The sequence below is a fragment of the Miniopterus schreibersii genome (assembly GCF_964146895.1).
Source record: "Miniopterus schreibersii genome assembly, chromosome: 3".
NCBI classification, from domain to species: Eukaryota; Metazoa; Chordata; class Mammalia; order Chiroptera; family Miniopteridae; genus Miniopterus; species Miniopterus schreibersii.
In genome coordinates, this window is record NC_138103.1 from 95,496,689 (window position 1) to 95,519,285 (window position 22,597).

At 42.1% G+C, this 22,597-nt stretch overlaps 1 protein-coding gene across 1 annotated transcript; it reads right to left on the bottom strand.

Annotated features, from left to right (window-relative positions):
• Positions 1 to 6,676: 6,676 nt before the first annotated feature.
• On the bottom strand, positions 6,677 to 22,414 carry LOC308554794 (UDP-glucuronosyltransferase 3A2-like; the record flags this gene model as incomplete). Its single annotated transcript, XM_081132325.1, has 7 exons — positions 6,677 to 6,953; positions 10,135 to 10,354; positions 11,378 to 11,609; positions 13,880 to 14,411; positions 18,353 to 18,464; positions 21,390 to 21,491; positions 22,327 to 22,414. The coding sequence occupies 7 exons, from the start codon at positions 22,412 to 22,414 to the stop codon at positions 6,677 to 6,679; spliced, it is 1,563 nt and encodes a 520-aa protein (XP_080988451.1).
• Positions 22,415 to 22,597: the final 183 nt, after the last annotated feature.

A 22,597-nucleotide genomic window follows, 5' to 3' on the forward strand; every position in this document is an offset into this window, starting at 1 on the left:
CTAAAATGAAAACTGTTGGGGCCACTGGCCTAGAGCCAACTTTTAAAGCAAACAGAGGCTGTGGGACAATATGACCCTTCTTAAGCCCCTTCAGTAATCACTACTTTTTGGTACATTCTGAATTCTTAGCTTAGAACCAAGCATGTTCTGGGCTTGTTGAGAGACTTCATACTACTTGATGCCCAAAAGCACTAAAATCCTCTCACCGGGGGACCCTAAGGAGCGGTTCCTGCAGCGGCCTCTCTAATAGCCGGCTCCTGGAACAATTCCTCAGGGATGTCACCTGAAGGTTCATGTCCTTTCTCGGTGGGAGAACAGAATGATGTCTCAGTGCGAGGAGCACAGAGTTCCCGTGGCTGCTTTTCCCCACATGTGCAAGTCTTTCTTTTTTAAGACAAAGAATAAATGCCATGTGCTATTTGTTTCTGTAGCTGAGGTGCTGGCTGCTGGTCACTGACATTGGATTCATACATTTCCCTTTAGGCTCTTCCTAGAACTGCTTTTTTTATATTTGCAAGTTTGGCCAAGGTTCCTATTACTAATAATTCATGCATGTCTTAGTTCTTTGGAGGCCCAGAAAGTAAACAGATAAGGAAAGCATAGTTATTGCCCTGTTTAAACCCACATCTGGCAAAATGAATATTCATTCAGGAAAGTACCATGTAGCTTTGTTCAGGCCTTTATTGTAATAAGATAGCAGATGGATGGGTGGATGAATGGACAGACTGGCAAATAAAGGAGAAGGGAGGAGTGTGTTCATTACATTATTAGTAGCATAAATACAATGTGGAAAGAGCTATTAACCCATGCTCAGTCCAGGGCAAAATCTTTTAGAAAACACATTTATGTAAAAATATAATCAGAATTTTGATGAATGATCTAAAAACGTTATGTCACATAATTTTCATAAATACTTACTTGTACTAAATCTTAATAAATAAATGGGGATAAACTTTGTCTGATAGCATTGAGACTTTGACAACTACTCCATTTCTGCTCAGTGACTCTCAGTGACAGAATGCAACTGAAGGTTGAGCCCCTGCTGATAAAATAACCAGAACTTTAGTGTGCGATTTTAATTGTATTACACTTGTAGAGTGCCTCTTAGCATATCGTTTGAAATGTAGCAGACATCAGCTACATGTCAGGGATATGAGGCCCAAGTACAGAAAGGAGTAAAATAGAATATATTTCTTATGGGCTCAGAGTTCGGCTGGGAGCAGCCACGCTAGCAATAATGCACTGTAATATAATGTGATCTGTACCATAGACATGCAGTTATTGCCTCATTAAACGTGGATGAACTGTGCTTTCACAAGAGTGCTGCTCTCCATGTGAGAATTGATGCATATTTAGTTCCTACACACAACAATACTATGTCCTTGTCTTTTGAATAGAATTATGTTATATTTTAAAACAAATACATTAATAACTTATAATATTAAAAATAATTATAATATTAAAATTCACTATTTCTTGACAAGTCATATTATGATACATCTTATACCATGGTATTGCATTGTTTCTTTTTAAAGAGGTGTGCGGATGAGAATTGATTATTTGATCCTTATAGATATGTCAATGTGTCTCTTAATGATACCTTGTGAAAGGATCTATAAATTCTCTTCTAAGCCACCATCTGTCCCACTAAATTGAGTGTTTGCTTTGTGTTGGTGAGATGACCGGGCTCTTCCTGACCCTTTAATTTTGGACATGAGGTAGGACGAAAGCCCCACGGTCGGCCTTTCCACCTTGGGTCTCCAGGACTTGGGCGAGAAGCTCGGCCAGACCTGTGCTTGTGCGTGTGGCAGGAGGAGCAATTCCACTTTCACCTGCTGAGCTTCCAGCAAGCGCTGGGTCACTGTCCTCAGCCGTCCCAAAGTCAGGAGTCCATAGAGCAGCTGGCGGTGCAGGGGCGAGGGAGCGGCAGTGGGTGGAACCACCCGTGGGAGACTCTGCGCCCTGGCATTGCTATACCTGACGGAGCCCCCCGACACTTGGCTTCTCAGTGTGGTGCTACTGTTGACTCAGAACAGGGGAAGCAAGAGGCCTAGAGCCAGGAGGAAGAAGAGGGAGAGAAACGCAGAATGTCTGGGTAGAGTGAAGATCGTGAGAAGTGAAAGAAAAAGGAGCTGATGAACCTAGAGCAAAGGCTGTGCTCAGGACCTCACAGAGATCAAGTCCAGAAAAGGGGGGAGGCAAATGGGATCCGTGGACAAGCTATGAGCGTCACACTGCAGTCCGAATATTCACTTTTGTGCTTATGTTAATAAATGAACAGGGTACTCAGGGGGCCTTCTCCTGAGCTCTTCCTCCATGGCCACAAGCAGTGGCCAGTGGTCGTGTTATTTTTTGAATCTAAAATAAAAATTATTGTCCTTAGTGCGCCCAAGACTTCTTTAGACACAACAGGCCAGACCACTGCCGATCTGTTAAGCACTTACTCGGATGATGAATACATTAAAAAAATCCAAAAGCGCCTCAAAGAAGATGCTTTTGCACGAGAGCAAAGGGAGAAAAGACGACGGAGACTGTTGATGGACCAGTTGATAGCCCATGAGGCACAAGAGGTAAGATATTTGGATGTTGGTGAAATGACAGTGTTGGGAACTTCACCAAATGCAGCCTTTTAAATGCATGTCACGTGCGTCTTGTGTATGTATCATCTGACACTGTGACTCGGACGTCGGTGGGACGTCCTCACATCATAACACCACTTTATGCTAAAAAGTTATTTCTTACTTTATATTCATATATACCTTTATTCAGCCATCTTGATAGTCTTTCTTTTAATTAGAAGAATTACAGATATTTAAAATTAAATGATCAAACAGTAGATTTTAAAATAACTACCTATTTCAAATGTAGTTAACTAGTAATGGAACTTTGAACACTTTCATTTATGTTATAAAACACTGTGTGTTGACTGCTAGGTATTTTTCTTTCTATTTTTATTCTTATAATCTAAGCCTGATATTTACCTGGAAAATGGGGTGAGTGCATTTTTTATGGCTTTTCTCCCCTCCACCAACTCCTATGAGCATCACTTTTTCAAGGCTGTAGCAGGAGATGTGTTCAGGAATCCAGCAACCTCAGAGACATTAAAGAAAGTTGGTGCTCTGGCCATTTCCATCTTGGGAGCTCCATCTCTCTGCTGTTTTTCCTCTGTGTTTGGGAAAGTCTTTATTCCTAGAACCAGCTTGGGGCATGGAGCAAGGGGACTCCTTTCCCGCCGTCCCCTTTCTGTTGAATGTGGTGGCCTCAGTCTCCCTGTGCAGCTGCCACCGGTGGGTGCCCCACAGCGGTGGAGGGGAAGTTCCCACGCGCAACATGGCCTGTTTGCCCTTCCGTCCTCGCCAAAGAGAAGATGCTATTTGTCAAGGTGAGGATTCCCTCCGCTTCTGCACTGCCTCTGTCATAAATAAATGTCTCGCAGTGTCTTCTCCAGTGCTCAAGTTGCTGCGGTTTCCCCCAGAGTTTATGTGCCTTTGTTTTATATGAGCTTTTGACCAGAGAGCCAGAGATCTGTGCTCAAGTCAGTATCTTGCCTAGTGATTTGTAAAGAAATGTAATGATGTGAATGAGATGATGAGATTTAAGGCTAGAAAGATCACTTTGACTTTTTCAAAGCATGTGTTTTGGAGAAGGGTTGTGGGGAGGGCCCGGTAAGGAGGGGCTGATGTTGTCCAAGGTAGGGGCAATTTCAATAAGTATAGAATGGAGTAGGGCGTGATTTCAAAGCAAACACAGGAGGCAAAACAGCCCATTTAAGTATTGGGTATTAGGAGTGGCAAGAGAGAAATGCGAACTTAGGATGGCCCTAACATTTTAGGTCACAGAGTCATAGGTTTATGGAGTCATCACCTGAGATGGGGAAATACTAGGGGAGGACAAGACCTGAAGGGGAGCCGGTGAATTTAGCTTAGGACTTGTTGAGTTTAAAGCACTTCTTGGGCATTTTAGTAGAGATACTCAGACTGTGAATGCAATTTGGCACCTAACTGGTTCTATGCTCATCCAGCTAGCATCTTGGCTGGTTCTTGAGATTCCCTCCATCTCAGCTATCTCCACCTTTCCAGAACCTTTTCTGTATTATTTCCTCGGATTTTGCATTTGAACACCAGATGCCACCCACACTTCTTAACTAAAACACCCTTGAATGCTTAGCTTTTAGGTTTTTCCTGCAGTGCCTCATTCCTCCACCAGAGCTGGTTGGGCATCTTTGGAGAATTAAGCAATGACATGGACCAGAGTAAGCTCCTAGCTCCAGCTCGTGGGAGAGGCAGGAGGCTGGCAATCAAACTGAGGGAGTTTGGATTATATACCTGTCTGAATCTTCCTGAGATATGGTTAGATATAATTAAAAGAGAAACGTGACTTCTATTATGTTTTATTTTATTGATTTCAGGTATGGAATATTTCTTCTATGGTACTCATTGAATAAATACCTGTAGACCATCCTGAGCACCTAACCATAACATATCTTTCTATGAGAAAATATATCTCATGTTTCAATGAAATTTTGGAAAAAATACCAAAAAACCATGAAGTACTTGCTCAATGAAATAAATAAATAAATAAATAAATAAATAAATAAACCTTCCCCACTCAAGTTTTAGGTGCAGGTCTTAATACACTTGATGATATTTCATAATGAAGCTTCATATACATGGCCTTGACTCAGCCATTCAACAATTTTCTTTTCTTTTTTCCTTTTTAATCATAATGTGTTGTTATCCAAGCAATAATCAAAATACATCTGGCCAATTCAATTATGACAGTATCTCATCTTGACAACTAAACACAGCCAAATATAGAACATATTCTATATCAAGTATAGAATTCATTTGGAATAATAAATCAGGGTTATAGTTTTAAAGAATATGCTTGTGACTATGCCTTATGGACCCCAAACCACCCCAACATGTGGGAGGCAGTCTGGGCTGGGCTCGCCTGTGCTGTCCTTTCGCTGGTGTCAGGTGGTCTCTCTCAGATGCCTGTGGTCAGCTGGTGGGTTGGCTGAGGCTGGCTGACTTTGAGAGCTTCGTCAGGTCCAGCTGGGAAGACTGATGCCTCTCTGTGTGGCAGTCCTATTTTCTAGCAGACCAGAAATGTAGTGGCAGGGGTCACAAGAGAATTAAGAAAACTCAGAACCCAAGGGGTTTTTTGTTTTTGTTTTTTGCTAATGTCCCACTGGCCAGTTCAGGTCAATGGTTAGCCCAAACTCAATATTTAAGGAGTGGAGAAATAGATTTTACTTTTTGATGGGAATATCTGCAGGATAACACTGCAAAGCTGTGGGTGAAGGAAACTGAAAAATTTGTGGCCATTTTTCCATTCTGCTCACCACCACCACTGGATTGCAACAGGAAACAAAGGGTTAACATTAAAGCTTCTAGAATTTTATAACTGGATGAGACATGTGTTTCAAAGTTGTTCATGACCTTCTTTTGTATCTGATACATGTTACTCAATGGAAAAAAGAATTGTTTACTTTCAGTTGAATTTTACTTAATCTACTTTTTTATATAATCCCCAGGTTCAAGTTTTGGCATTTACCACAGAGTGTTGTTGTTATTTGTATCTTGATTCTGAAAATATGTACAGTATTTCTCCCATAATCTCGTAGTGAGACAGAGGATGTGAAAGAGTGTCATTAATGATGTCAGATTTTCTTCCTAAATAATTGGGTTATTGAGTGTTAAATGGACAACGCCAATTCTTAGCTATTCTTCTAAATTTCCCCCTTTGAGAACTTGAATTACCTTCCCCTTCCACATGATGTCTCTGTTTAGACAAGTGACAGAGCCTGAAGAGACTTTGGAGGTTACCTTCCACCTAAACCCCTCATTTTACCTGTCCAGAAAGAGGCCCAAGAATCTGAGTGACTTTCCCCAGGACACACAGCCAATTAATGGTAAAAGTGAGGCTGCAATGGCCAGGGCCTCTGATTCCCAGTTTAATACTTTTTCCACTGTTGACTGACTGGTTCCCCTTTAATTCTCTTAAAGAGAACCAAGAGAACGCATCTAGTTTCTCCTTCAGATCGCAGCCATCACACTTTTCTAATATAAGCGGTAGGTCATTTCCCCTTGACCTCTTCTCTGGTCTTCCCTTTCTGTCAGATTTTTGCTTTTCCTCACGCAGGTATCGAGGTGTCCTGGCTGGGAACTAACCAGACACTGCAGCCAGCCAGTGTCTGCATTTGTTTGTACAACTAGCATCTATGTTAAGAGTACATATAGCCCAATCCCACGTTTCTGTAAACATACTCAGAATTGAGAATTATATCCCGTTTATAAAACCTTGAAAACAATCACCTAATTTATTTTTATCAAATTTTAAAGGAAGTAATAATTCGTTTAAAATAATAGGGAGCTACAAAACCATAACGCTTCTTCTAGATACAAAAGTATACAACTTTTATTGGAAATTTATTATGGTAAAAATGGTCAATTTTATGTGATGTACATTTTAACATACCAAAAAAAAAAAAAAAAAAAAGAAGCCCAAGATTGCTTCATAAGATTTTCTAAACGGAGACAGAAAATAGTGAGAAGCAACTTTTGTGCCTTGGTCCAAGTGGAGGTGACGGGGACACCAGGGATGGCCTGTGCTGGGGGAAGTCTTCGAAGAACCAGTGTCTCCCCAACACCCTCCTCCAAGTCACTGTGCGTCAGGCCTTCTTCAGCTTCCTGGCCCCGCACAGCCGCCTGGCCACCAGGCCCAGCAGCTTCCCACAGAGCCACACGGTGCCCAGGGTGACCACCAGCAGGAACAAGAAGACATCCAGCAGGTACTGCTCATACCATGGCTGCTGGAAGGCGTGGGGTTTGAGGTGAGCCGCTCCCCCTGTCTGGAGGATGTGGTCAATCCAGCCCACCAGCCGCTGAGCCGGGGTCAGGGGGTGAGAGCGCTTGATGATGCTGGCGGCCAGCACTGCCGATTTGTACCTGTTGGCAGATGCACACACACACACAATATGCGCATATATATATTTGTGTGTGTATATATATTTTGTGTATATATATACACACATATATATACATATAACATATATACATGTCTTGTTTACATATACATATGTATATATGCATGTGTGTATATATATGGATGCTATATATACATGTATATGTACATATACACACTGTATATATGCATGTATATGTATATGCATGCTATATCAGTTTGGAGGAATGTCAAAGGTCAAATGTTAACTATTTAGCCAATTCTGAGGCCAAAGCTGCTTCTGACCATCATAGAATAAACTTCTGAAGGATTTCCAAATCAGACTTTTCTTGAAAGTTTCATGACCTAAATGATATTAAATCATTAAAAAACAAACTTTAAATTAGCAAGTTCTTTGGGTTATAAATCCTACAATAACAAATGATTCTATAAATCTGAATTATGTTTGTTATTTAAATTCTTACACTTCCTTTTGTTTGTTATTTAAGTTTTTGCAATCTTTAAATGAAAGACACCTAAATTTTGGGCCTGATAAATGAGAAAAATGGAGTCATAATTTACTGAAACGGGGAAGATTTGATGAGCAGGCTTAAGGGTGTTGGGAGCAGTCCAAAGTTGATATCTGGTAATGGTAACTTTGAGATGCCTACTTGACAATCAGAAGAGATGTCAGTTAGGAAGATGATAAGATAGACTGCAATTAGCAGAAAGGTTTGGGTTGCGGATATCAATTTAGAAATTAACGTTAGTCTATAGAGGGTATTTTGAACCATGAGATTAGGTGAGAAGCCCAAGAGTTAACTGTGGATTAGAAATGAGATGAGATCCAAGGACCAGGCCCTGGTGTGGAGCCCTACAAAGTCTGGAGGTTGTGGAATAGAGGAATTGACCAAGGAGACTGAGAAGGAGCAGTCAGTTAAGGGAGAAAAGTAAGAGAGTATGGTGTCTGGGTCAACTGAAGTCATTGTTCAAGGACAGACCAATTGGGATGAATTATGTTGATGGGGTGAGTAAGATGAAAACTGAAGAGCTGTCATTGGCTTTAGCAGTGTAGACGCCACTGGTGACCTGGATAAGAGCTGTTTGGTGGAGTGGGGGAGCCTTACTGAAGTTGGCTGATGAAAGAAAGGGACAAGAGGAAGTGGTGACAAAGAGTATAGATGACTCCTTTTGAGTTTTACAGTGAAGGAGAGCAGAGATTTGGAATATAGCTATAAGGTGATGTAAGATCAGGAAGGTTTGTTTTAAGTCTAGGACCCTTCACTGTTAAATTTCTGGACTCTGATCATTGTACTGTGGTTATGTAGGAAAATGCTTCATTCATGGGAGACACATGCTGAAGTCTTTAGAGGTAAAGGCAAATTCCCAAAGGATTCTGCCATTTGTATACATATGTAATATTCTGCAAAAAAATAGAGAGAGAGAGAGAACAAAATATGGCAAACTGTTAATAAATAGTAAATATAGGTGAAGGGTATACAAGTGCTCATTGTATTATTCCTGTAACTTTTTTGGGAGTTGGAAACTTTTCAGAATAAAAAGTTGAGGAGAAACATGAGAGTTATTACAACAAGTTTTTTTTTTTTAATTGATAAAAGTGTTCCAGAAGAAAGAGAAAAGCAATAATGCAGGAGACAGTGGGGCAAACTGCAGAAGCAAAAGCTTTTGATAAGTGAGAGGATGTGATCCTTTAGTCCAGGGCAGGGCCTGGCCTCCAATGGGAGACAGCTACAAGAGCCGGTGGAGTAGAAGGGAGGCAGGGAGGCAGGGAGGTAGATTTGGCATGTAGGCTGGTAAATTTGATGGTAAACACATGTAGAAGTTTTTTGCTGGTGGCTTCTCTTTTTTCCCCAGTAAAATAAAACAAAGAATGAGTGAGAAAAATATGTTGGAGATTTGAGAAGATAAAATTAAAACAGTATAGGAGAGTAGGTAGGAAAGATGATTAGGAAAATACAATAAGATGGTCAGGCATCCTTGAGGGCCTCTGTCAGGGCCATGGTCATGAGTTTAAGTTGGAACCATTTGGGGTGGATGCTTCTTCCTCATGGGGAGGCAGGCTCATAGCAATGAGAGGACTGCAAGCAAGGAACCGTCAAGGTGTCTCAGGACTTCTGGGGCAGAGGGAGGAAGATCATAGCTTCTCAACTGTCCAGACAGTTGTTCAGTAGAGAGCCACCCTGATACACAAAGGCCCGGCTCCAAAGTCTCGGTTCTAGGGAGCCTGTGTCATTTAGTTTATTCATTTGCGAACATTAACTGCCTGCCAGGAAGGGAGTTGGGTGCTAAGAGGGTCTCTAGGGAATATTGGGGCTGCCCTTCCGTAGGCATCGTGCTGAACGCCACCCAGGAATCACTCTAGGGAGGGAATAATCCCTCCAGAAGCAGCAGCTCTTGGTCTTTCTGGATATTAGACTCCACCGAGAATCTGATGAACATTAGGCAAACACCCTCCAGGAAATGTATATATGCAAACACACTTTTTCTTTTACAATTTCACAATTCCAGGGATTCATGGACCCCAGCACCTAATTGTGTTTCTTGGGCCGTGATTTAGAGGACTAGTATTTAGTTACTCTTCACCCGTCCAACAGTTACTTGAGAGCCTACTGTGTGCATGGCAGTGAAGTGAGATAGGCCATGATCAGTAAGAAAGACATGACCCTCCTCTGCTCATGAAGCTTACATTTGAGTTGGAGGAAAGGCCAATAAATAAGTAACCTAATACTTAGAATAATTATAAAGTATGAAACATGTTATGAAGGAAATTATGTAGGATAACGGGTTGATCAGAGAGAGCCTCTCGGAAGAGGGGACATTGTAGGAGAACAGAAAGAATGTCCAGGAACAGTTAAGGACAAAGTCCTCTGGAGGAAAGAAATATGAATTTGAAGAAGTAAAAGGAACCCTCCCACACCCAGCACCTGGTTAGAATTGTATATTAGGCATGTCAAGAGAACAAAAGCTCTAAGAGAGAAACTTTTATAAAGTTTCTTTTAAAGACAGAATTCTTCCTATCATCTGTTCTAAATCCTGCTTATTGAAATATAAGGGTCATTTGTTTAACTTGGCATTCAGGGAAGAAAATAGGTCCATTGGCATCTTGATGCTGAGTTTTAGCTTATTTGAGGGGCCAGGGACCCTCTGGTCAATTCCACTATATACCTCTTTTCTCCGATGACTTGTTTCATTTTAAGAGCCAGGGTGTCCGCCTTGAGCTCTTCTGTCAGGATGGAGACACCCAGATTTTTGGCTTCTACTCGGATTATGTTTCCAGGCTGGTCTGCAAAGAGCGGAATGCCCACCATGGGCACACCATGTTGGATAGATTCCATCACACTATTCAACCCTCCATGAGTGACAAACAGGCGGATGCTGGGGTGAGCTAGGAAAAAGAAGAAAGATAGCAAGGATGATGCCTAAGAAAGAATTTCTAGAACTTGGGAAACACAATAAGGGAATCTAGAGGCATTTGGGAACAACTGTAAAGAGGCAGTTACCTGGGAGACACTCTGTGAGCATCCTCAGAAACCTAGGTCTAAGACCTGAACCAGAGACCAGCTGAAGCTGAGAATGCAGAGACAGAACTAAGCTCAGGATCTCCCAGCATTTATCTATCTATCCATTCATCGTCCCTCTAATTCATTTTTAAACATAAATTGTGCCTTATGCCTTAGTATTGCCAGTCCTTGTCATACCATCCCTTTCTCATTTGGAGCAAAATAAAATGTTGAGGAGGCATTTATCTAGCCAAGGAACTCAGAAACCCCTAATGTGCTTTTGTAAAGTGCATTTCTTGGGCTCTACCACAGGCTACTGAAATACATTTGCAAGGGTAGAACCAAAAACCTGTGTTCCCAATTCACCACGTCACTCTGGTCCAGTCTGTTGCTATGCACATGAGGTGTCCCAGGATGCAGCGCAGGCCAGAGAGGAAACCCACTGGGGATGCTGTCATGACATCTCAGACAGGACAGTGAGGAGGTCTGTCACACTGCAAGGCCACCACTTGGTGTCTGCATGTGTCTGTGTATAATGAGCAGCTGGCTCAGGGCCACTGTGAAGCAAAGACTCCCCTCCTGGTGTGCACTGATATGCCCCAAAGCACTTACAGGCACTTCTTGAGTGCTCTGGCTGATTCTGATCACCTGTCCATTGCCAGAGGCCACAGGAACCCCACTGGAATTTCGCTAGTGGCTGTGGATAACTGGTCTGGGTCATAAATGAATGAAAGGGCCCTAGAGTGCCAGTCTTTCCTGGTGCTTTGCCTTTCACTAACAGATGCTTTCCTTTTTACATGATGGTGGAGTGCCCACGTAGGGGTGGTGTCTGCAATAAACCCCAAAGAAAAAGTAACTGGAGAGGAAAAGGCAGCCATGGCTCCTGCCAGCAGAGAGGATGCCCTTACCCAAGAGGTCGCTCTGAGGAAGCCAGTCCACAATTTTCACATTTGCTGCCAATTTGATGTCTTTGGGCCAAAGAGAAGGACTACACTTCCATATCACTCCTTGAGGCAGCTGAGCAAAGGCACTGTTCATCTCCTTAAGAACCTCCGGGTACTGAACAATGTTCACCAGGGAGCCCAGGGCCACAATGATGAAGCCCTTATCGCCAAACTGGGCAATGAAGTTCTCGAATTCCTGGAGAGAGCAAAGACAAGAAAGTTGCTACCTGGCTGCCAATAAGAGTTACAGTGTTTATGGAGCACACCTTTCATTTGAACTCTGTGTGTTTCCCCTGTTCAAGGTAAATCCAAGACTCCCCTGCCTACAGGTTAACATCTACTGCAGCTGATGGTCTGGAAGAGGGAGGTTTTCTGAGCCTTGATTCCTCAGGATCACAAGAGTGGTATATGCTTTCTCTCCAGGCTTCATAGTTTGATGAGTTAAATTTCAAATTCTTCTCTATTGCTCAGGAGGGAAGACGGGGGACGGTTTTTGAGAGCATCCTCCAGAAGACTGCGTTAACCCTTACCTTCCCCCTGCACTAAGGGCTTCCCCCAGAGGCACCAGGTAGATAATCTGGATCCTCATGTGGTTAGTAACTGGATTTCATCTACCCTGCTGGGGAAGCAGCAGAAATATGTAGTGATGGTCAGAGAGACAGACACATGATATGTGTGTCACGATTTACACAATGTAAACTCAAGTTCTCCGTTTTCTCAGTTCCCTGTGACCTATGTGCGCTTTGCCATAGACAAGCTGTGAAGTTCAAGGACATCTGTGCTCCTCTCAGCCTCCATTCTACCCAAATGACATTCTCAGAGTATGCTTCTGAGAGAATCTCTCATCACTGCTCTCTACATTTCTCTGATCCCACGAGTTACTCCTCATGGCATGGAAACCACATGGCATGTATTCCAGGGTTGGGTTGGGAGGTGCCCTGGCAGTGAAGCAGCATATGTAATTGATGAGATACCCATAGCAGCTGCCAGTTCCTGTATGTCACCTTGTTTCTGTGAAGCATGAAATATTTGGTTGTCAGAAATATTTCTCCTCACCGTAGCCCTGGCCCCAGTATCAGGCACAACCCTTTCAAACCTTCCCCAGTAGTTCTCTGAGCCAGTGGTTCTCAACCTTGGCTAAAAATTAGAATCATCTGGAGAACTTTAAAAAATTCCCGCCCAGCTGGGAGTGGCTCAGTGGTTGAGCATCGACCTTAGGATCCAGGAGATCAGGGTTCGATTCCCGGTCAGGGCACGTGCCCGGGTTGTTGGCTGCAGCCTATCAATGACTCTCTCATCATTGATGTTTCCATCTCTCTCTCCCTCTCCCTTCCTTTCTCTGAAATCAATAAAGATATATTAAATAAATAAAAATAAATAAATAATTTCCAATGCCCAAGCTGCACCCCAGACCAATTAAGTCATTATTTCTGGGGAGAGGCCCCCAGCATTGGCATTTTTTTAAAGCCCTCCCTCCTCCCAAGTGATTCCGATGTGCAGTCAAGTTTGAGAACCACCTAGTGAGAGCCAGTGGTAGACACTGTAAGTTGTGTTGGCTGACTCCATATAAGAGGCTGTAGTATTTTAGGTCAGAAAGGTCTGGGGTTGGATGTGGCTTAAGGAGGCTGAGGTTGAGCAGCTGAAACAGGAGCTCTGTAGTTAGTAAAGCTACAGGGCTGGGGAAAAAGCAGTAGTTAGAAAAGAAGATAAAATGAGATTTGGGTCTCTCACTAGCCCACCCATTCATAACAGAAGCAACCACTTAGCAAGTTTTATGGACTAAGCACTTGGTACTGTGTCTTAGAGAAATCAGGAAGACCGAAGAACAACTGACTATCCATTAAAAAAAAATCACAGACCCCCTACATTCATCCATGCACAAACATCAATTCGAGATAAATCACAGGCCTAAATGTAAAATCTAAAACTATAAAGCATATAGAAAAAGAGAGCATAGGAGGATATCCTTGTCACCTGGAGATAAGCAGAGATTTCTTAGATGATAAAAGAAAAAAATTTATAAACATCACACTTAAATGCTTCTGTTTATCAAAGGACAATAGTAAGAGAATGAATAGGCCCTCTGAAGACTGAGAAAAGTATTCACAGTATGAAAAGATCTTGATCCAGAACATATAAAGAACTTTAACAGATCTATAAATAAAAAAACAAACAACCTAACTAAAAAGGGATTGAAGATCAACAGACACTTCGAAAAAGAAGATATAAGAATGACTGTCAACACATGGTGATGTGTTTAATATCACTGGACATCAAGGAAATAAAAATTGAAATTGGAGGTACCATTTTGCACTCACCAGAATGTTTAAATAAAAAGACCAACGTCACCTGATGTTGAGTGAGGAATACCAGCTCTGCTACTGCTGGTGGCAGCATAAAAATTGTACAGTCGCCTTGGAGAAATGATTAGCAATTTCTACGCCCAAGTACAAAGGTTTTACTTACTTGAGGTATTTGTTCAACAGGTTTATCCAGTAAACCTCCGATATAAACAGTATTAGGAAGCAGGGGCTGGGCAAAATCAAAGGCAAAGTCAGAATTAACAAACCACAGCTCCGCTTTCCTTTGAAGGTGAAATAACTCTGGCCTAGCGCCTTCTGGGAAATGTTCTCTGATCGTGCCGTCAAACTGAGCGAGGGTATACCAGTCCCTCAAGGTAGAGATGAAGAACATCAGCAGGTTCGTCATGCGGCCCCAGAAATCCATGTGATCTGTCAGGGAGGAGTAGAATGCGGGGACGTAAGACACAGGCTCAGGCAGCCCGAAGCTTGTCACTCCGAACGTGGTCCCAAGGATGCTCACAAATGGCCTTGCCAGTTTCTCAGCAATCAGGAAAGTACAGGAGTCTGTTCCATCAACCACCACCAGGTCGAAACTCTCATTTTTCAAGGGGCCCATGATATCTGTCCTCCTGAGCAAATGACTACACTGAGTTGCATGTAGCTTTACTAACTTCAAGAGGTTCATAACTGGTCTTCTGAAAACAAACAAACACACAAAGAAGTGAGAGATATTCAATGTTCATAGAAAGCGTTCATCTGAAAACACTCAAAAGAATCTTAGCACAAGAAGAAAAAGCACGTCTGGCAGCAACCTGCCCACTGTACTGCTCTCGCCTGAGGACCTCCTGCTCCAGATACTGGTATTTTTATGTTCCAGCTCCACCATGCCATTTCCTTGTTTTTGTTTTCCCTACAATTCTCTCTGATACTTAGAATGCTTCTGCTCTCTTCCCTCTTTCTTTCCTCTCCTCTTCTTACCCATCTTCTGCTGTGCCTGCTCTGGGAGATGTTACCAGATGTTCCTGTGTCTCTGATCTCTCTCTACTGGCTGAGTCCTGAAGCTCATTTATGATGCTCTGCATGACCTTCAGTTCTAAGTTAACTTTGTTCTCAAATGTACTCATGTGTAGGACTTGTTTTCCTGGGGATGTGAGCATCTTGATGACAGAGACCCATGAACACAAGTGGAGGAATAGCATTTTCATTGGAAACAGCATTTTCCTCTAAAAGCTGGGTGCCAGTGACATCTGCCAGGTTCTCACTTTCAACTATTGGGCCAACAGATATCTTCACACTCCATTAGCAGAAAACCCTGCAAAAAAGGTAATTGTTGCCTGGGACTCCTTTTGAAGGGCCAATGAATAAAGACTTGGTACTTTTCTCCACCCTTAAGGGCCTCTCCTGTGATACAGATTCTTAAAAGCCTACTGAGGATTAATGTCCTATGATAGTTTTCACTTGATATTTTACTTTGTTTTATTGGGAATCTATTTCATTTTCTTTTAATAATGTTTAAATATGTGCTACAATTATACAGCACTTGACAAATGCCTGGCTAAGGGATTCTACACTGATGATTGCAGGACCCAGAGTATTGGCTGAAAAGTAATATCCCTGTTTCCTATGCCCAGGAATTAGGCAGTCATTTCATGAACCCGATGGTCAGAAATCAACTGTATGACCTCCTTTTGCTAACGTGAAGGCCCAGCACTTAAGAACCCCGAGGAAATAGCCCTGCCCTGTGTCCTCTGGAGGGATTATGGGGGCGGTGCACAGGTAGAGACATGATTGGGTCAGGGCGGGTCTCTAGCCTGACTGTATATATTCTGGGGAGCTTTACAAATACATCTATGCCTATACTTCACCATAAATAATTTACATAAGCCTAGCCAGTGTGGCTCAGTTGGTTGAGCATTGTCCTGTGCACCAAAAGTTGCTGGTTGGATTCTTGGTCAGGGCACGTACCTGGGTTGTAGGTTCGATCCCCAGTCAGGGCCCGTACGGAATGCAATTGGTCAACCTGCTGATGTTCCTCTCTCTATCTCTCTCTCTCTATCTCTCTCTCTCTCTCACTTCCTCTCTCTAAGTATGTCCTAGGGTGAAGATTAAAAAAAAATGACAATAATAATATTAATAATTTACATAAGACATTGTGAAGGTGAGACACAGACATAAGAATTCTTTCAAAGCTCCTCAGGTGATTAGACTGTGCGCCAGGGTTGAGAATTCCTACTCTGGAGGGAGAGAGAAGGCGAGTGTGCATTTGTCCTAACGCAAGAGCACAGGATATACCACCATTCACGTATGTTTAAATGGTTCAACTATATTTAAAACTGGTTCAGAAGAAAGAATAAAATGGAATGAACTAATGTTGGGACAAAAGTTAAAACTTCTGTTTCAATAAAGAAACTCTTTCCTGTGAGGATAATTACTGATAATTACTGGGGACCAGTGAAAGGAAGGTGGTTGTTTTTGTCATCTCAGCAGTGTGATGGGCAGGGCAGGCTTCTTCCAAAGGACATGAGATGCTAAGGGGAAAACAGATGTGACCAGATGTACAGCCAGTTCAGGCCATAGCAAACTTCATGAGGGGTTTCTGATTGGATCATTGTTTAAAAATTAAAAAGAAAAAAAAAAGACAGCTAGCTTAAGCCAGAAAAGAGTAGCCTAAGGAGGATTCTTGAATTATTCTCAAATTGTGATAATTTTCCAAATTATATATAGGACAATCAAAGGTTTCAATAACCATCAAAAGCTGGTCAAGAAAGATGTGACCTATTTTGGTCTAGTATTTTAATAAATCTTGATCTTCAGATAGTGCAATATGTTCACCTGTGACTACTATGCGACCATGTGTTACCCACTATGATAGGTTGTGTGGCTCCAGTAGTGAGGAAGGAAAATATGGTTTTGCCCTTATGGAGCTTACAGTTTAACAGGGAAAACAGATGTTGAACAAATCATTATAATTAATAAATATTAGTAAGTTTTCTAAGTATTTCAAAGGAAAGAACCAGGCATTGTGAAAGTATAGAAGTAATCTAATTAGTCTAGCAATTAGTATGGTGTTTCTGTCTGTGTGCTGCACCAATGTAATATAAATCAGTGGGGATTTTTAAATTAAGCTTTAAAGAAACATTTCAAATAGCACATGGGATAGCTTTGAGAAACAGGGCATATGGTATAAATTTTTAGAAATTAGCACATGAAAATATAAACATTAACTTGACATAGGAGAGAGAAAATACTTGTAGAATTCTGCACAGTGCTAGGGCTTATGGGACATACTCTAAAAGTGTATGTTTCCTGCACAATCTAGTCAGAGGAGAGAACAGAGGGAAGAGCTGGGGTGGGCATGTTTGTTTTTTCAACCCCTTTTATTTTCTGCTCTGTCTCTAATAACTACATTGCTTGGCACGTATTAAGTCCCCAATAAATTATAATATATAGACTTTTTTATTGATTTCAGAGAGAAGAAGGGAGAGGGAGAGAGAGATAGAAACATTGATGAGAGACATTGATCAGCTGTCTCCTGTATGCCCCCTACTGGTGAAAGAGCCTTCAACTCGAGCATGTGTCCTGACCTGGAATAGAACTGTGACCTCCAGGTTCATGGGTCCACCTGGCTCAACCACTGAGCCAGACTGGCTGGTCCCAATAAATCTTTATAATGAAAAAGACGAAGCACAAAATTAAGTGCTAAAACAGTGGTATAGAGAAGTAGATTTTATGGAGGGGACAGTATTTAAAAATGCCTTCACTGGGGAGTAACATCTTTTAGCAGAAATGAGGGAAGAGCAAGAACATTCTAATTAACTCAGATAGGCATGATTTTTCTTTCAGTGATTTCATGCTTAAGATGAGTAGTTTCTTGTTATTTTGAGTTTCAGATGAGTGGCATTTCCAGGAGATTGCCTCATGACTTACACTCTATAAAGCTGAGAGTGAGTCCCAAAGTTCTGCATTGAATGAATCATAAATGGCCAGGTTCAAGTTCTGCAAAAATCAATCTTTGTTATTGACCCAATCATCAAAAAATTTATGAGAAGAGAAAGGAACAGAAGGAAGTAAAACTGAATTACTATGACTATCCAGTGATGAAATGGTGAGCTGCCCCTTACTGTCCCTGAGCTGGAGAGATTAAAGGCAAAGCAAATAGTCTATTAAAATTTATATTTAAGCCCTAGTGTCAGCCCACAGACTGAAGGGTTCTGGGTTCAATTCCAGCCAAGGGCACATACCTCGGTTGCAAGCTCCATCCCCCAGCCCCAGTTGGGAAGAGTGTAGGAGGCCACCCACCTGTGTGTCTCTCACATCTGTTTCTCTCTCTCTCTCTCTGTCTCTCTCACTCTCTCTGAAAAGCAATGGAAAAAATATCCTCAAATGAGGATTAAAAAAAGATTTTATATTTAGGGTGAGATTCCACCCCTGCTCCCAGTTTCTCAGGATAATTTCTACTCGTAAATAGGCTTGAAAGCGGAACTTTCTGGGGCTGTTAACCAGAGGGCCACATCCACAAGACTGCCTGATGTGATTGGTTCAGTGATGTTGGAGATGTTTCCCATTCATTTATTCATTTATTTATATTTCTCAAATAATGATTGCTTTTCTTTTATTTAAAATAAAAAACTATTACCTCCCCAGAAAAGCTTCCTTTATACAGAATTCTAAGTTTTTCTTGAATTCCTGGTGATAGTCTCCAGGAGGAGTCCAAAGGACACTTTGGTATGTTTTTTCCTTTTTAAAGCCTAAGAAGAGAGAGAAGAGAAAATGTAATTAAATGTCACACATTTTTAGTCCTTTCACTTATTTCTCAGAAATTTTTTTTCTCTAAAACATCTTTATTGAGATATAATTCACATATCATAAATTCACCCTTAAAAAGTGTACAATTTAGAGGTTTTTAGTAAGTGTGTGGGGTTGTGCACCCATCAGCACAATCAATTTTAAAACATTTCTCATCCTCAAAAGACATATCAAACTTATTAGCAGTCACTCTCATTGTTCTCATACTTTTATTTAATTCTTTAGAAACAACTTTCTGTAGGTCCCTGAATAGATTTGTAATCATCAATTTAAAGTCTTTTTCTAGTAAATCTATTGCCTGGGCTTCCTCATGGACTATTCACTGTTTTCTTTTAATGTAGTTTCCTATTTCTTTGTATGTCTCATAATTTTTTGTTGTTGTTGAAAACTGGACATTTTGAATAGTATATTGTGGCAACTCTGGAAATCAGATTTCCTCCAGCCCCAGTTTATTATTATTGCTGCTTATCATTGTTGTTGCTACTGCTATTTAGTGTAAAATCTATTTTTCTTGTCATAGTTGGCCATCAGAGTCTCTGATCAGTTAGTTAGTGGTCATCTAATAATTAGGCTAAGACTTCCTCAAATGATTTGCAACTATAACTGTCCCAGCTTTTTCTGAGGGGTTCTGTGTGGGTGCTGGGTACGCTTTCAATGCCCTGGCAGACAGTTTATGACACTGCCATTGCCTTCACTTTCTGCTTGCTCAGAGGCTCACAGTTAGCCAATAGTGAGCAGGTAGGACTTCCTTGGGTCTTTCTTGAGCATATGCACAGCCCTACATATGCACATGGCCATCTTGATTCCCAGAATTATGTCAGAGCTTTTCAAAGGCAAGAGGCATCTTCTCAGCTATGTCACAATATTGGGTTAAACATCCTGAGTCTACACTGTGATGACTGTGTAAAAATTATTCATTATTGAGCCAAATAGTATATCCTCATTTGATTTCTTTCAATTTGTGCACTTTCTTGTCCCTAGAATAAATAATCACCTTTCTTTTCTTTTTTTAAAAAATATATCTTTATTGATTTCAGGGAGAGGAAAGGAGAGAGGGAGATAGAGAGATAGAAACATCAATGATGAGAGAGCCATTGATCGGCTAGCCCGCAACCCAGGCATGTGCCCTGACTGGGAATTGAACCCTGATCGCCTGGATCCTATGTCGACACTCAACTGCTGAGCCACGCCCGGCCGGGCATTACCTTTCTTTTTCACTTGTTTAGTTTTGTTTGTTTTATTTTGTTTCTGTGTCAATTGGTCAGTCTCCCTACTTTCTCCAATATTTTCTCAATACAATTTTCAATAAGGTCAACTTCCTCTTTCTTTTTTCCAGGAAATGTTCCTCCTGGATCCTATCATTGATCTAATCTGGACTGACTGCTGTCCAGGCCAACCGCACAGCTGGTATCTTACAGCAAATCTTCAAATCTTTTGTTCTGCCAATTCTATTCTCTGACCCTTTGTCTTCCTCTTTCTTGGTTAGCTGTTGTTCTGGTCAGCCTAAACCCTGTAGTTACTTCTACTTTTTGAGAAATTTAAATTTATATGAAAAGGAAAGCCTTTGAGACTATTTTATTGTAAAATAGTGTTGGTTTTCTGTATACAATGTCAATGCTAAAAGTTTGATGATGCCTGGCCAGGTATGTCTCAGTGGTTGAGCGTCAGCCCAGGAACCAAGCAATCATGGTTGGATTCCTGGTTGGGGTATATGCCCTAGTTCCGGCTTGATCCCCAATAGGGGGTGTGCGGGAAGCAGCTCATCAATGATGTTCTTCTCTCATCGATGTTTCTCTCTCTCTATCCCTCTCCCTTCTTGTGTCTCTAAAAATCAATAAAAACATTTTTTAAAAGTGTGTTTTTCAACACTTTTAAAGAAAGGAAAGAAAAAAATAAAGGTCGATGTCATTCTGGGTCTTATTCATTATTGAAGTATATGGAAACTTTAAAGCTATTTTTATTAATCATTGGTATTCTGAATTTTTACCATGATTTGCCTTGCCATAGGTTTTTGTTTTGGGGGTTTTTTGTGTGTTTTAGGTGGGTCCTTTCAATACGAAGATTTGTATTTTAGTTCTAAAATTTTTTCTTGTATTAGTTCTTTGATAAGTTTATCTTGCAATTTCACTGCTTTCTTTTTCTGGAATCCTTATCAGTAAGAAAAACATGTTCATTCAACCTTCACCAACTATAGGCAAGGTTTTAAGCAACATAAGTAAAGCAGCATTTTATTTATGGAAATGTGTGTGAAGGGTTTGCATCGATTGGCTAAAGGTGTAGGTGAGGGGGTGAAGGTGTAGGTGAAGGTGTAGATGAGGGAGCAACGCAGAAGGCAATGAGCAGAGCCAAACAGCTTTGCAAACTTTCTTTTGCTAAAGTCATAGTTTTAAGCTGGACCTTTAAATAAACACTTGCCAACACTCAGTATTTTTGTTCATTATAATAATTCAGAGGGCTAAACTGAAGTTTTGCAGAACATTTAGCATATGCAAGGCACTCGCAGCTTATCATCTATGGAAGGAGGGCCCAGAAACTACTGTCCAGTGTGGTCACCATTAGTCACTTGTGGCTATTGAGCACTTAGGATGTGGCTGGTGTGAACTGTAAAATACACATCAGATTTCAAAGGCTTATTATAAACAAATGTGGAATATCTCATTAATAATTTTTATATTGTTTACATGTTGAAATGACATTCTGGATATATTGAGTTAAATAAAATATGTTATTAAAATTAGTTTGATCCGTTTCTTTTCTTTTAAATGTGTTTCTGGAATTCTAACAATCACATTATGGGGCTTGTATTTGTGGCTCATTCTATATTTCGATTAGACAGCACTAGTCCACAGAATTAGAAGAGATGATACCTGATACAACATGAAATTCGTTGTGTTGAAGAAAGGTCACATTATGCCCATGATCTTGAAGAATCTGAGACGCCCGGTCCATCAGTAGATAATGGCTTCCCCCTAGGAACAAGGCTTCTGTTTTTTGAGGTGCATGGAGAAAAAAAGCAAGGGTGGGAGGATAGGGGACCAGGGGAGCTTCAGAATAACCCCTGGCTGGATGGTGGACAAAAGGAAAGCTTCATTTCTCTCTTCATTTCCTAGTCGGGCAGCTGTGCTCTGGACCCTCGAGTCCTCATGCAGATCGATTCCCAGCTCTCTGAGCCCTCGCCTCAAGCAACCCTCATCTACAGTTTCCCCGTCCTGTGACCTGGGACCTCCCTGTCCATGGGACAAGCATAGAGCATCTCTCTTCCTTGGAAACGGACTACCTGTCACTCAGGGCTGTGTCCCCTAACTGTCCCTGCACCGGGCGGCATGCACGGGCTCCTCAGAGCAGACAAATCAGAGCTCTCCTTCAGCTCTTCCCTGGACCCTCTGCAACAGCGAAACCAGAAAATGTCTGGTTTCTCCAGGAGGCACTCACGTGGAGAAGGTGGCGAACCTAGAAAGGTCCCTGGAGAGTAAATGCTTTTGACAGGAGGTACTTATTTGGGGCCTGAGTTTGGCTCCACTTGGAAGTCAGACACCCTGGGAGTCGGACACCCTGTAGCCCGCGCACCAGACACCTGAAGAAATCTGCGGGACCTGATTCGCATTGAACTGCGGAACCTTGGTCCTGGGACTGTGGCTGAGGCAAGCTGCCTGCTTTCCCAGCTGGTGCTCAGCCTCGGAGGAGCCTGGTGCTTTCCCTGGGGACAGCTTTGTGCAGCCACAGCCTGGCAGCTCCAGAGAGGACAGGTGGGTCCCCTGTGTCCACAGCCCGGGAGCGAGCTCCGCGACGGCTCGCAGCACTCACCATACAAGCTCAAGGTCAGGATTTTGGCGCCTTCCAGGAGCGGGAGCCAGCGCAGCAGGAGGAGCAGGAGCAGCGCCTGCCCGGTCATGCTTCCTCGGGGTGCCCTGCGGAGCAGGACAGGGCTGTGGGCTCTGCAAGGCGCTGGGACCTCTGCACCCTCGCCCTGCACAGCGATCTCTGCAAACTCCCTGCAACGGGACCGAGGGCACTGCGGTGTCTGCTCCTCCCAGATAGAGCAGCTTGTCAGTCCTGGCTTCTTTACCTCCTCCCC